At 35.1% G+C, this 13618-nt stretch overlaps 1 protein-coding gene across 1 annotated transcript in view; it reads right to left on the bottom strand.

The window, feature by feature from the left end:
• Positions 1-13618, bottom strand: part of CNTN5 (contactin 5) — a 1686091-nt gene that overhangs the window by 635144 nt on the left and 1037329 nt on the right. Inside the window, exon 4 of the mRNA XM_025266987.3 lies at positions 13357-13578. Within this exon, the coding sequence (XP_025122772.3) occupies positions 13357-13578 (222 nt within the window). The remainder of the gene's footprint in view (positions 1-13356; positions 13579-13618) is intronic.

Here is a 13618-nt window from a genome sequence, read left to right as displayed (position 1 = left end):
ATTCTTGATTTAAGTATTATTGAGCCTCGATGGACATGAGTTTGAGTGAACTCTGGGAGTTGGTGATGGACAGGGAGGCCTGGCGTGCTGCTATTCATGGGGTTGCAAAGAGTCGGACATGACTGAGTGACTGAACTGAACTGAACTAAACTGAAAGTTTTAGAATTAGAGGGATAATCTTTCAATTCTAATAATCCCTTGGAATTTATCCAATCATAACTTCATCACTTTTAGTAATGTATGAAGACTTAACCAATTACTGTTTTGTTGTTGTGTCAGACACTCAGTCATGTCTAACTCTATGAGACCCCATGGACTGTAGCCTGCCAGGCCCCTCTGTTCATAGAATACTCTGGGCAAGAATACTGGTGTGGGTAGCCACTCCCTTTGCAGGGGATCTTTGTGACCCAGGGATCAAACCTGGGTCTCCTGCATTGCAGGCATATTCTTTTACCATCTGGGCCAATTGTTAGGATTCTCAAAAGTGAAGTGTGTCTTGAAATAAGAAACATGTTTGTGTCCTAGATGATGACATCTTTTGATTCAATTCTGTTCTAAAATACAGTTTACTTAAGATTTTACTATAATTGAATTGATTAGCACATCAATAACACAATTTACAGAAATTATGATTAAGATTAAAATATGAAGACTCTACTAAGAATATCTTCTGCTCCCCTGATAGAATATTATGTAAAATAAAAATTTAAACAAAATATTTTTAACTTTAAATTCTAATTCATTAAAAAACAAATTTGTTTTAACATAATCAATAAACTGAACCATTTTAATCATAATAAATTAATAAATGAAGAAGAATATTTTAAGTGTCTACTTATACTCAATGTCAAAATGATCATCTGCAGTGAACTTTTATGTCACCATTAACACATAATTATGTTTGATAGATTTTGCCTATTCATGTGTGACAGGAATTGGCTAGATGCTCATTAATCCCATTTATTCTTCCTAAGAATATTGGAATACTTTATTTAACCTTTCTTATGGTTGTACTGGGACTCCAATGTGACTTGTTTCTGGACTGAAATAATATATATGAAACCTATCCCTTTTTCACCTGTCAATTAGCTAATGGTAAAGGAGCCAACTCATTGGAAAAGACCCTAATGCTGCAAAAGATTGAGGGAAGGAGGATAAGGGGATGACAGAGCATGAGATGGTTGGATGACATCACTGAATTGATAGACATGAGTTTGAGCAAGCTCCAGGAGATGGTGAAGGACAGGGAAGCTGGAGTGCTGCAGTCGATGGAGTCACAAAGAGTCAGACATGACTGAGCAACTGAATAACAAGAACAAAAGAAGAAATAGGCACCAGTGAGGTCCCAATAGATATCACAGATGTTACATGGTTCCCAAACTCTCCACGTAGAGAATAATGTATTGAACAACCAAGTGGAACAGGATGTGACTAGAAAAGAAACATATATTGTGTCAAGTTATTTGTTATAGCATCCAGAATTATCTTGTCTTGATTGATATTACATTTAAAAGCAAAATAACTTTAAAGCTTCACAGTTTGATTAAGAAGCAGTGGTCACTGAAGCATATATCACTAGATTATAGAACCTTACTTATATTCTCCTTTCTTAGTTCAGGCCTTTGAACTACTACTTAAAAGGAATCCAAATTGGAAAAGAAGAAGTAAAACTCTCACTGTTTGCAGATGGCATAATCCTCTACATAGAAAACCCTAAAGACTCTACCAGAAAATTACTAGAGCTAATCAATGAATATAGTAAAGTTGTAGGATATAAAATCAACACACAGAAATCCCTTGCATTCCTATACACTAATAATGAGAAAATAGAAAGAGAAATTAAGGAAACAATTCCATTCACCATTGCAACGAAAATAATAAAATACTTAGGAATATATTTACCTAAGAAACTACCTATAAAGAAACTAAAGACCTATATATAGAAATGTATATATTTCTATATATAGAAATATATATATTTCTATATATAGAAATATATATATTATAGAAATATATATATTTCTATATATAGAAATATATATATTTCTATATATAGAAATATATGTATTTCTATATATAGAAAACTATAAGACACTGATGAAAGAAATCAAAGAGGACACTAATAGATGGAGAAATATACCATGTTCATGGATCGGAAGAATCAATATAGTGAAAATGAGTGTACTACCCAAAGAAATCTATAGATTCAATGCAATCCCTATCAAGCTACCAACGGTATTTTTCACAGAGCTAGAACAAATAATTTCACAGTTTGTATGAACTACTACTTAGTTAAGTATATTCCCAGCCCAACGGCCTATGAAAGGAGATATTCAATCATTCAGCCTTGTATCTAGCTGTACCAGTTTTAGTGCTCCAGTGTTTATAACTGGCTTTCTACTTAATCCTTGAACCCTAGTCCTTCTTAACATGACCAAATTCTGAAAATGGGTTTTAACCCCATGTCTCTAGTTATAAATCCTATTTTGATAACCTTTCTAGATGGTCCAGGGTCATTATTTAGACATTTGTATTATATGTATGTTATGGTTTTTATTTTGTATTTTCACATGGTTGACTTTCACTGTACAGTCACGTAGTCAAGTCTGACTCCATTTTTGATATTTGACTGATGATGACTTTCAAGCCACATCACTTTCTTCCTTTTACCTCACATCAGGGAAAGATGGCACTCATCCCTCCCTTGACTCAAGTAAGAGAGTTCATAACATGCAAACTCAAACTACATAAGAACTCTCACCCCAGTCCCACACCCCAGCCATGACAAAATTAGTGCCACTCATTCCCTCCCATTCCATTCTCAAGCCATTTTCAGACCAACCTATCCTGCTCTTGTCAGAAAGCTTCATAATGTGAATAATAAATCCTTTCATACCTTTTGGTGTATGTGTAGCATTATTAGTCTCAGCATTTGAACTGATTTTGTACTATGAATTTTTGATCTTGTCCTCTGTAGGGCAATCACATGGCAGTTAAGGATCAGTCCACCTAGGAAGGTGACAGATTTTGATGGAAGTATATATTCCTCCCAAGAGGTTTGCATCCATAGAAGTAATAGGTCTTCATGACAGTAACTACAATGTTAAAGTTTACATGTGAGAAAAGTAACTCCTGAGTTTCTCTAGATAGCTTTTTCTTAGGATTATATCATCCAAATTTTGGGGGCAAGATGGCCTTACTTTTGACTGGAAGCCAGGGGCTAGGTTTGGAAGAAATTATGTAGACTAGCATAAATTCCAAATGTTTGCATTACACTTATAAATCATTCCTCTTTCTCCTTTTCCCTTTTGTTATTCCCAGGTTGTAGTAACACTCCATCCTTTCAGGTCTCATCATGTCCAAAAAGCAGTATAGAATTTATGAAAAAATGCTGCACATCCATCTTTAGGCTAGTGGTTCTCAAATTCTTTTAATAAATGTTTTATAATTTTCCTCTTATTATTGATAAAGGGTATTCTAACATACCTATATATTTTTTTAGTCTAATGAAAGGGAAAATATAAATAAGCAACATTATAAAATAATATTTAATTCAATATGTAAGTTCTCAAGAACAATTATAATAGAAGACATAGAGAAGTAAAGCTTGCTTTCATTGATAAAACCCCTTGAATGTAGCAGCTACAAATATAAACTGATCTAAGTGTAATTTAATCACATATTGCCATAGTTATTGGTGTTAGGTGATGTGATTTTCTAAATGGTCAACAAATTCTGTTATTATTGACAAAACTAAATATAATCTTGCTGTAATTTACATATTTTTCACTGACACATCCATTATATATCAAAATACCTTGTGTATAATATAATACAGAGAGATTCTTGCTACAGAAAATTTTAGAGAATTTTCACTCCACTTAAAAGTCCTATACTTTATAATTATAGGTCATTTAGCACTCCCAGTCTCAACTCTCTGAAGTAGCATATTTGAATCAAAACTAAGACAATCAAAACTACTCCATAAATTTTAAAAACACCTCTAAAGTAGAAGTATCACCACTTCTTAGAATCAGATTAGAACAATAAACCAGATCCTAAAGTTAGCATGGTATTGACAGTAGTCTTTAGACAGAAATGCCTAAATAGGAGGATGAAGCTCTACTATGCGACCCTGATGTCCACATGCCCTTCTCTTAGTGAAGCTTCTTGAAGCACTGGTATGTCATTTTGTTTATGGAGACATTGGTTTCCCTTGTAGAGTCATGTTAGGATCAAGCTGACGTCTCATCCACTCTAATCCTCTTTGAAATTTCTACCACTTATTGATAGACTATCCAGATACTAACTTTTTTCCTTCCAGAAAGCTTTTAAGTATCACCTTATGTGAGACTTTCACAACCAGGTTCCCTAGGGAAGCCTTGCTTCTTGGTTGGGTCATGTGTTTTCAATTGTTTCCTGAGTCTTCCAAGCATTACCAATGGGGCTTCCCTGGTAGCTCAGATGGTAAAGTGTCTGCTTACAATGTGGGAGACCTGGGTTTGATCCCTGGGTTGGGAAGATCCCCTGGAGAAGGGAATGGCAACTCACTCCAGTATTCATGCCTGGAAATCCTATGGACCAAGGAGCCTGGTGGACTACAGTCCATGGGATCACAAAGAGTCAGACACAACTGAGTGACTTCACTTCTAGATTATAAACTTGTCTTTCAGACTTATATCCTCTTTTAAACAACTACTTATGAATCTACTTTTCTCAAGTTAGTTGCACAGTCGTGTCTGACTCTTTGTGATCCCATGGACTGCAGCCCACCAGGCTCTTCTGTCCTTGGTATTCTCCAGGCAAGAGTCCTGGAGTGGGTTGCCATTTCCTTCTCCAATTTTTCTCAAAGGTTAAGCCTAATGCCAGATCCAATGTTCTCCCCCTACTGTTTCTTTCTTTCCTTTTTTTTTTTTTTTTTTTTTTTTTAGATTGGTCACTCAGTGGTGTCTAATTCTTTTCTACCCCATGGACTATAGCCCACCAGGCTCCTCTGTTGATGGAATTCCCCAGGCAAAAATGTTGGAGTGGGTAGCCATTCTCTTCTCCAGCAGATCTTCCAAACCCAGGGATCAACTCAATTCTCTTGCATTACAGGCAAATTTTTTACAATCTGAGCCACCAGGGAAGCCCCCACCTACTGGTTACCTCTATTTAATGACTTTGTCTAGCTTATTTATGTAATGTGAACTAAGCATATCAGTGTTACAATCTAAGAAGAAATATCAAAATATCATGTCCAATATAATTAAACAATTTCAATTTTAATAATCATTAATCTATTTCATGTGATAATTTCCAAAAATTTTGAAATGTTTGGTTAAAATTGCATTTTATGATGACACTCACAGAATGTGGAAAAAAAAAAAAAACTTTTCACACTATATGAGAATATAAGATAAATTCTTAAAGATAATATCCAAACCTTTCTTTAAGGTGCCTTTTAACATTTAAATTGTTCCTTTATAAAAGTTAAACAAGTGTGAACTGTCATTATAAAACTTTCAAGGATTTCTAAGAATTGAAGAACATGATTTATTAAAAAGCATTGTGATGAATGTTTCATGGGTAGTAGTATTATGTTATGCACATACTATAAATTGAGTCTAATAGATTTTTTCATTGCTTTTAATGTACCTATAAAAGAGAGGTCAGATGATTCAGAGATGCTATCACATGAGAATAATCAAAGTGAACTGATCCCATATAACATTCAGAAGATGTCAAATCACTAGCTACTTGTCAACAGATGGAAGACATTTTTTTTCCCCTCCTTTTCATTTGCAATTCTAAAAAAAAAAACATCGTTTAGTTTTACAATTTTCAGGTAAATATTCTGTCATGGTTTAGAAATTTAATCTGAAGTCAGATTTCAAATTCCTCAAGTAGATGCATCCTTAATTAAACAATATTTGTTAGTCTCTTACTAAGCTTGCCCTGCTCTAAGTTCTGAAAGAGAAAAAACAGGAGTATACAAGATGGTCTTTCTCAAGTGACATGTAATTAAGTTGGAGAGAAAAGCATAGTAACAGAAAATAATAAAAATAACTCAAAAATTAAGAATACAATAAAACAATAAAATCAAAGTCTCAAAGAATAGTCATGAAATCATAAGACTATCTTATGTAAAATAGCTAGTGGGAAGCTGCTGTATAAAGCAGAGCTCAACTCTGTGCTAGGGCTGGATGGAGTGGAGTGGGAGGGAGAATCAAAAGGGAGGGGATGTATGTATACTTATGGCTGATTTGAAAAGCAACACAACATTTTAATGTAAATTATCCTTCAACCAAAAAAAAAGATAGTCTTAAACTGAGAGAAAATGGAGTGATCTGATTTACTGAGGAGTATATCATCCAAGTGAAATACCCTTTTCCTTGCCCAGAGGGAGTTATTATTCTCATAAAAGATCATTTAAATGTTTTATTTGATCTCCAAGACAATATACCAGCAAAGTGTATTTTCAGGAAACAACAGGAAATTGTCAACACAGAGATCACTTTGAGTCAGGATGCCATTGCCCATGTTCCAAACCTAATCTGGAAACAAGTCACATCAACAATGAAATTCAGCCAAAGGTACTGAGGATATGAGGCAACAAATTTGGTAGGTTTCAGGAATCTCCAAGATGTCAGAAGCCAATGGTAGCAACTCCAAAAACTGGATAGACTCAGAGTGGTACATAATTGTAGGTTGCCCTTATCATTGAGGGAATTAAAAAGATCCAAAATTATATACTTAAATGTAACAAAATAATAATAATAATTTGCTTCAGCTAAAGAGGACAGAGAAAAAGCTGACTTAAAACTCAACATTCAAAAAACTAACATCATGGCATTCAGTCCCATCACTTCATGGCAAATAGAAGGGGAAAAAAATGGAAGCAGTGACAGATTTTATTTTCTTGGACTTCAAAATCACTGTGCACGGTGATGCAGCCATGAAATGCAAGGGCACTTGTTCTTTGGAAAGAAAGCTATGACAAACCTAGACAGTGTATTAAAAAGCAGAGCCAACACAGTCCTATATCGTCAAAGTTATGCTTTTGAAAGTAATCATGTATGAATGTGAGAGCTGGGCCATAAAGAAGGCTGAGCACCAAAGGATTGATGCTTTTGAATTGTGGTGCTAGAGAAGATTCTTGAGAGTCCCTTAGACCACAAGTATTAATCCTAAAGGCAATTAACCTGGAATATTCATTGGAAGGATTGATGCTGAAGCTGAAGCTCCAATATTTTGGCCACCTGATGCAAAGAGCTGATTCATTGATAAAGACCCTGATGCTGGGAAAGATTGAAGGCAAAAGGAGAAGGGGGTGACAGAGTATGAGATTATTGGATAACATCACTGACTCAACAGACACGAGTTTGAGCAAACTTTGGGAAATAGTAAAGGACAGGGAAGCTAGGTGTGCTGTAGTCCATGGAGTCACAAAAAGTGGAACACAACTTAGTGACTAAACAGTGACAACTTCTAAGATCCACAATTTTTTTCCCATGAGGTTGCATTTGTATTCTCTGAATCCCATAAATGGGCTTCACCAGTAAAAAACTAAACATTGTAGTCAGAATCACTCCTAATCCAGACTATCCTTCTGCCAGCAAGAAAATATCTTATCTATCAGATCACATATAGAAGAATAAAATGCACCCTACACTTAGTTATGTTTACTCCCATTAAAACCACAACAATAACAAAAAAGAGATGAAATCAAAGACCAATTTACTGGTTGTTCTTTTATAATGGCAGTAACAGGTATAATATCAACAGTGATTAATAGTCCTTGTCTACATTGGAAAATCCAAAACAAGAACATGTTTTGCAGATATTGAGGTGCTGATTCATAAAGGCTTTTGATTAACCTATACTACCATGAGCATTTCTAATTTAAACAGTCAATTTTTAAAATCAATTAAATGATATTCCTTGCATTCAAACAACTACTTTAGAATAAATTTACAACTCAGTTTTTAAAAACTTGATAATGCCCTTTGGTCTATGGAACGTTTCACTGGAATAATTTGAAGTGATCACTATAATTATCCAAAATAACAGTATCAGGTTGAAACAGAAAGAACAATTAGAGGACTCCTCTGATTGCTCAGCTCAAATGAACAACATTCTCTCTTTTAGGCACGCTCAGTTTCTCTTCTCCCCTTCTTGAGTCTAGCTCAAATTTTATTTATTTCCCTGTCTCTACTTCCTCACCTCAACCAAGAGTCAGAGACTCACTGTGATACTTTACTGTAGCCATCTTGTTTGCCTTCTCTTGCTCTGACCTGCTCCTGCTGTGGGAAATCAGCTACCACGCTGTGAGCTACCTTATGGAAACCCCCCTTGAGAATGGCCTTTGGCCAATAGCTGATGAGCAGTTTTAGGCACTTGCTCCAAAAACCCTGAGCAATTGAATCTTGCGAACAGTATGTGAGGTAAGTGAGCTAACAAGCGGATCTGTACCTATCTGAGCCTTGAGATGAGGCTGACGTCCTACCTTGTGAAAGGCACAGATCCAGAGGACAAGTCAAACCACATCTGGTTTCATTACAAACAGAGACTTTGAGATAATAAACATAAAACTTTATTTTGTTGATGTCTTCATCATCCTTCTATATTTTCTACAGGGCATTCTTCTTACAATATTGTGATTTTAAGTTTTTTTTTTTTTTTTATAAGTTTCATGTATTTTATTTTCCTGTGTTACCTTGTGATTAACTCAACAGGTTAGTACTCTTTTTAGGCAGCCAATCCCAAAATCAGTCAAGATTTGTTTACTCAGGTCCTGACTAAGCGTTCTTCTTTGGAACAGAAGTCAGATGCAAGTCAGAGTCTTTTATAACTCAGTGTTGGAAGAAATGTAGTCATAATCTATTCTCCAGAAGGTTACTAGCTTCATCCAGCAGTGGAAGAAAAGGGATCACATTATAAATACCAGCAAGTAGGAATCACTGTGATCAGTTTTATAGTCTACTTACTACAGGTCATCATATATTAAAAATTTCCATATGATAGTTGGAAAAACATGAACAAACTTTTTGGCCAACTCAATATATTTCTTTGATTCTTACTTTTTTACATAAGTGACATTGTAGGTGATATTCTGCAAATTTCTATGTTCACTAGATGTTATATTTTGAAATATATCTATTTTGTTGTATAAAGATGTTTGCCTCTAACAGTTTTAATTTTTCAATGAATGAAAAACACCATTTATGTATTATCCATTTCCCTTCTGATGGACATGTGGGTTGTTTCCAATTTTTTTGTTTTTAAACTTATATTGCAGTGAGTATACTTTTATATTTTCTTGTGCACGTGTGGGAGGGTTACTCCAGGTGGTATATACCAAAGTGGAATTGCTTTCCCAAATTGCTCTGCAAACTACACTTTTATGTTGCTCAGAAAAATCTTAACCCTATCTGGGATACTTTTGGGCTTCACTTGAGCAGGAATGAAATGACATTCTATTCAGGCTCTGTTAGTTTTCTTGTTTTTCACAAAAGCATGTCAACACCAGTTTTACTCTCTATTAAGGTTAAAGGGAATTACCTGACAAAAGCCATATGTCAGGCTGTTATCAGAGAGAACAAACTCAAAGTCACATCTAGCCAAGATCTTTCAAACGCTCAGATGAGAAAACAGTTATGGAAGATTACTTGGAAAATACTCAGTCTATCCATTCTTTCTGATCCTCTAAATATAGATCAAACAAGAGCAACAGAAGACTTAAATTATATCAAACTAGTTTGCAGCCTAGAGCCTTGCTACTCTGAGCATGGTCCACAGACCAGCTGCATAAGCATCACCTGGAAGGTTTTGATAAATGCAGCTTATATGGCCCTCACTCCCGATCTATTGAAAGGGGGTGTATTTTGACAAGGCTCTCAAGTGATTGTATGCACATTAAAGATTAAAAGAGCACAATGTTAGATAATTACTTCCCATTTTGCTATTGATAATTGAATTTCATCTATCTTTATTGGAGCAGATGAAACTCATTGTTATGTACACATCAAGAATATTGTCTGGGTCACTAACCATTACATCAAACAGTAAGCTGTTAATGAGGGCCCTTAAGAAAATTTGTCTAATCTTAGTGTCGGAAATAGCTGCATTTCTACTATCTATTTCATTTTAGTCCTTAAACCAGTGGGAAATATGTAGCTGACCAAAATTTCTTTTTCTTTAACTAATTACCCCAAATGGGACTAACCTATGACAGATTTATAGACATTTACAGTAGATACTCTGAATTAGTTTCAAACCCAGCTCCATTTTATGTCCTGAAGTTTCATGTTTTCCTTACTTTCATGTGTTTTAATTCATATTTTCTAGCTGTATTTTATATATCGCTGCAAGCCACATGAAGTATATTTGGAATAAAAGAATAAAGGAACAGACACAAGAGTATCCCACAGTGATCAGTCAATACATTCTATCTTGGTATCATCCCATAAAATAAACAATGTTGCCTAAATAACACAAATTCCAACACATCTCTACCTGAGGAGTATGACATTAAAGTAATGGATTTTTTTAAATAATTCATTTTAGAGCAGTTTTAGGTTTACAGCAAAATTAAGAGGAAGGTTTTCTCCTATATCATCTTCAAACATGCATACTCTCTCCCATTATCAATATCACTCACCAGAATGCTACATTTTTACCAAAGATGAACCTACATTTACACATAATAATCAGTGGAAGTTGTAGTTTATGTTAGGGTTCACTCTTGGTGTTGTACATTCTGTAGATTTGGACAAACGTATAAGAACATATATTCATCACTATGATAACATTCAGAGTATTTTCACTGCCCTAAAAATCTTCTATATTCTGCTTATCCATCTCTCCCATGTGATGAGTATGTTTAGTTTTACAAGAAACTGCCAAACTCTCTTCCAGAGACTGTACATTTTTCTAGTCCCATTAGCAAGATGCATGTATTCCTGTTGCTCCAAATCCTCAACAGTATTTGGTGTTTTCCGTGTTCTGGATTCCAGCCATTCTAATAAGTGTGTAATGGTATCTCATTGTTTTGATTTTCATTTCCTTGATGATATAGGATGTGGTGTAGTTTTTCATATAATTATTTACATCTGCATATCTTCATTGATGACAAGTCTGTTAAGGTCTTTTTGGCCATTTTAACTCATTTTGTTGAGTTCTTATGTTGATTTTTAAAAGTACTTTGTGCATTTTGAATAACAGTCATTTATCAGGTGTGCCTTTTGCAAATATTTTCATCGAAGCTGTGACTTATCTCCTAATCCTATTGATTTTCTCCCACAGAACATATTATGAAAGCTTAAAGCTTATAAGTACACTGAAAAATAAAACATTTTAAGGAACTAACACCACGCTTAAGTTCAATTTAAATGACAGCACTATAAAATGACAGTGTACATGGCAACAACTGGCATAATCATAAGGCATGAGTCTGTTTACCTGGGCTTAATATCACAACCTAGTTTGACATTCCTAGGATTCATCCAAGTAGTTCAGTTCTTGCAAGGTGTTTCTCAGAATGTTTAGCCCTTTATCAGTCATAATTGAAATATAGCCCAAAGTGTATTAGACTTAAAATTATATTGGTTACTTATTAGAAATGTGACCTTGTCAAAGATGCTTATATGTCTTCTGAGTTTCCACTTACAAGGAAGACGGTAATAGCATCTACTTCATATATTTGTTGAGAGTATTACTGATATAAGCTATGCAAAAGAATCTGGTAGAGAAGCTAGTAATAATCAAATACTAGTGCTTCCCTCTGTTAACTAACCTTGTAATGTGTTGTTGGTATACCCCAAAATAATAAAGAGAACATTTAGAAAATGTTGTTCAAACCATAATATTAATAGCTGCATAGTCATCCTTTATTTAACACTCTTGTGTTGGAAATTTAAATTATTTATTATTTTCTACTCACAAATAATGCTGTGTATACTTATATCTCTGTGTACATTGCTTATTACTTCCTCATATGAAGCACATTTCTAGAAATAAAATATGAGACAGAAGGATATGACTGTATTGATGCTTTTGATATTCATTGTCAGATTGTCCTTTCAAATGTTATATTTTTGCTTTCAGTATATAAATGTGTATATATAATATTTATATATATTACAATATAATATAAATATATTCCAGTAGTCATGTATGGATATGAGAGTTGGACTATAAAGAAAGCTGAGCACTGAAGAATTGATGCTTTTGAACTGTAGTCTTGCAAAAGACTCTCCAGAGTCCTTGCACTGCAAGGAAGTCAGACCACTCCTAAAGGAAATCAGTCCTGAATATTCATTGGAAGGACTGATGCTGAAGCTTAAGCTCCAATACTTTGGCCACCTGATGTGGAGGACTGACTCATTTGAAAAGACCATGATGCTGGGAAAATTGAAGGCCGGAGGAGAAGGGTATGACAGAGGATGAGATGGTTGTATGGCATCACCAACTCCATGGACATGAGTTTGAGTAAACTCCAGGAGTTGGTGATGGACAGGGAAGCCTGGTGTGCTGTAGTCCATGGGGTCACAAAGAGTTGGACACAACTGAGTGACTGTACTGAAACTAATTCTAAATCAGAAATGGAAACAAGTATAATTAAATACATGGGGGAAAAAACTGAAAGATGCATGGAACATAGCTCTAACTTATGACCAAGCTGACTTTGGGCTTCCCTCGTGGCTCAGATGGTAAAGAAACTACCTGTAATGCAGGAGACCTGGAGAAGGGAATGGCTACTTTAGTATTCCTGTCTGGAGAATTCCATGGGTAGATAAGCCTGGTGGGCTACAGTCCAGGGGATCCCAAAGACTTGGACATGACTGAGCAACTAACACTTTCACTAACAAGATACTAACATTTTCCTCAGCTTCACTAAACCTTTGACTGGTTTCCTTCTGACTATGGTCCCCTAACCTCCATTTTCTTAGAGAATTTACTTCAGAAATTCCACAATTATAAATTCTTTCTTTGCTTCTGTGAAATGTAGACCATTGCCCAGTCTCTTACCAGTTTTAAAACCTAAAAATGTCTTTTTCAAGGAATTGGGACCCATTTTTTGGTTTGTTTAATGTAGTCATCAAGAAACAGAGACTCCCTATTTCCCAGTCTCTATGGATGGTAAGAGGTTAACTTTAAGAAGCAACGATTATCACAGATAGCCTACTCACAGTGGCCAAAGTCTTCCTTAATGTCCTCCACATTTCCAGATCTTAAAAACTCACTGCTGTTTCAGAGTTGAGTTTAACCTCTCTCCTCTATCACAATAGGCTTAACTTGTATCTTAATAGTCTTGAATAAATTCTTTTTTCCCTGCTTAACTCCAACAGGTGTAATTTTCCTTTGCACACTTACCATCTTGTTTGAAGGCATCTGAGGGATGATAAAGATTGATGGGGGAATAATAATGTTGAGGTGCCCCTCGCCAGCTCGGTGAAGAAACGCTCAGCGTTCCTAATGAAGGGCTACTGTATCGTGGTCTAGTCCTTGAACCATACAGGGATGAAGAGGAACTCTTCTTAATTCTTTGCAAAGCAGCATATGAAGTAGGGAGGCCAGGAAGAGCTCCAGAATATTCTGTAAAAGAATGATAATAATAAAATGAATTCTTAGAAGA

The sequence above is a fragment of the Bubalus bubalis genome, chromosome 16 (assembly GCF_019923935.1).
Source record: "Bubalus bubalis isolate 160015118507 breed Murrah chromosome 16, NDDB_SH_1, whole genome shotgun sequence".
In the NCBI taxonomy this organism is placed as follows: Eukaryota; Metazoa; Chordata; class Mammalia; order Artiodactyla; family Bovidae; genus Bubalus; species Bubalus bubalis.
This window is presented reverse-complemented; position numbering and strand designations above follow the sequence as displayed.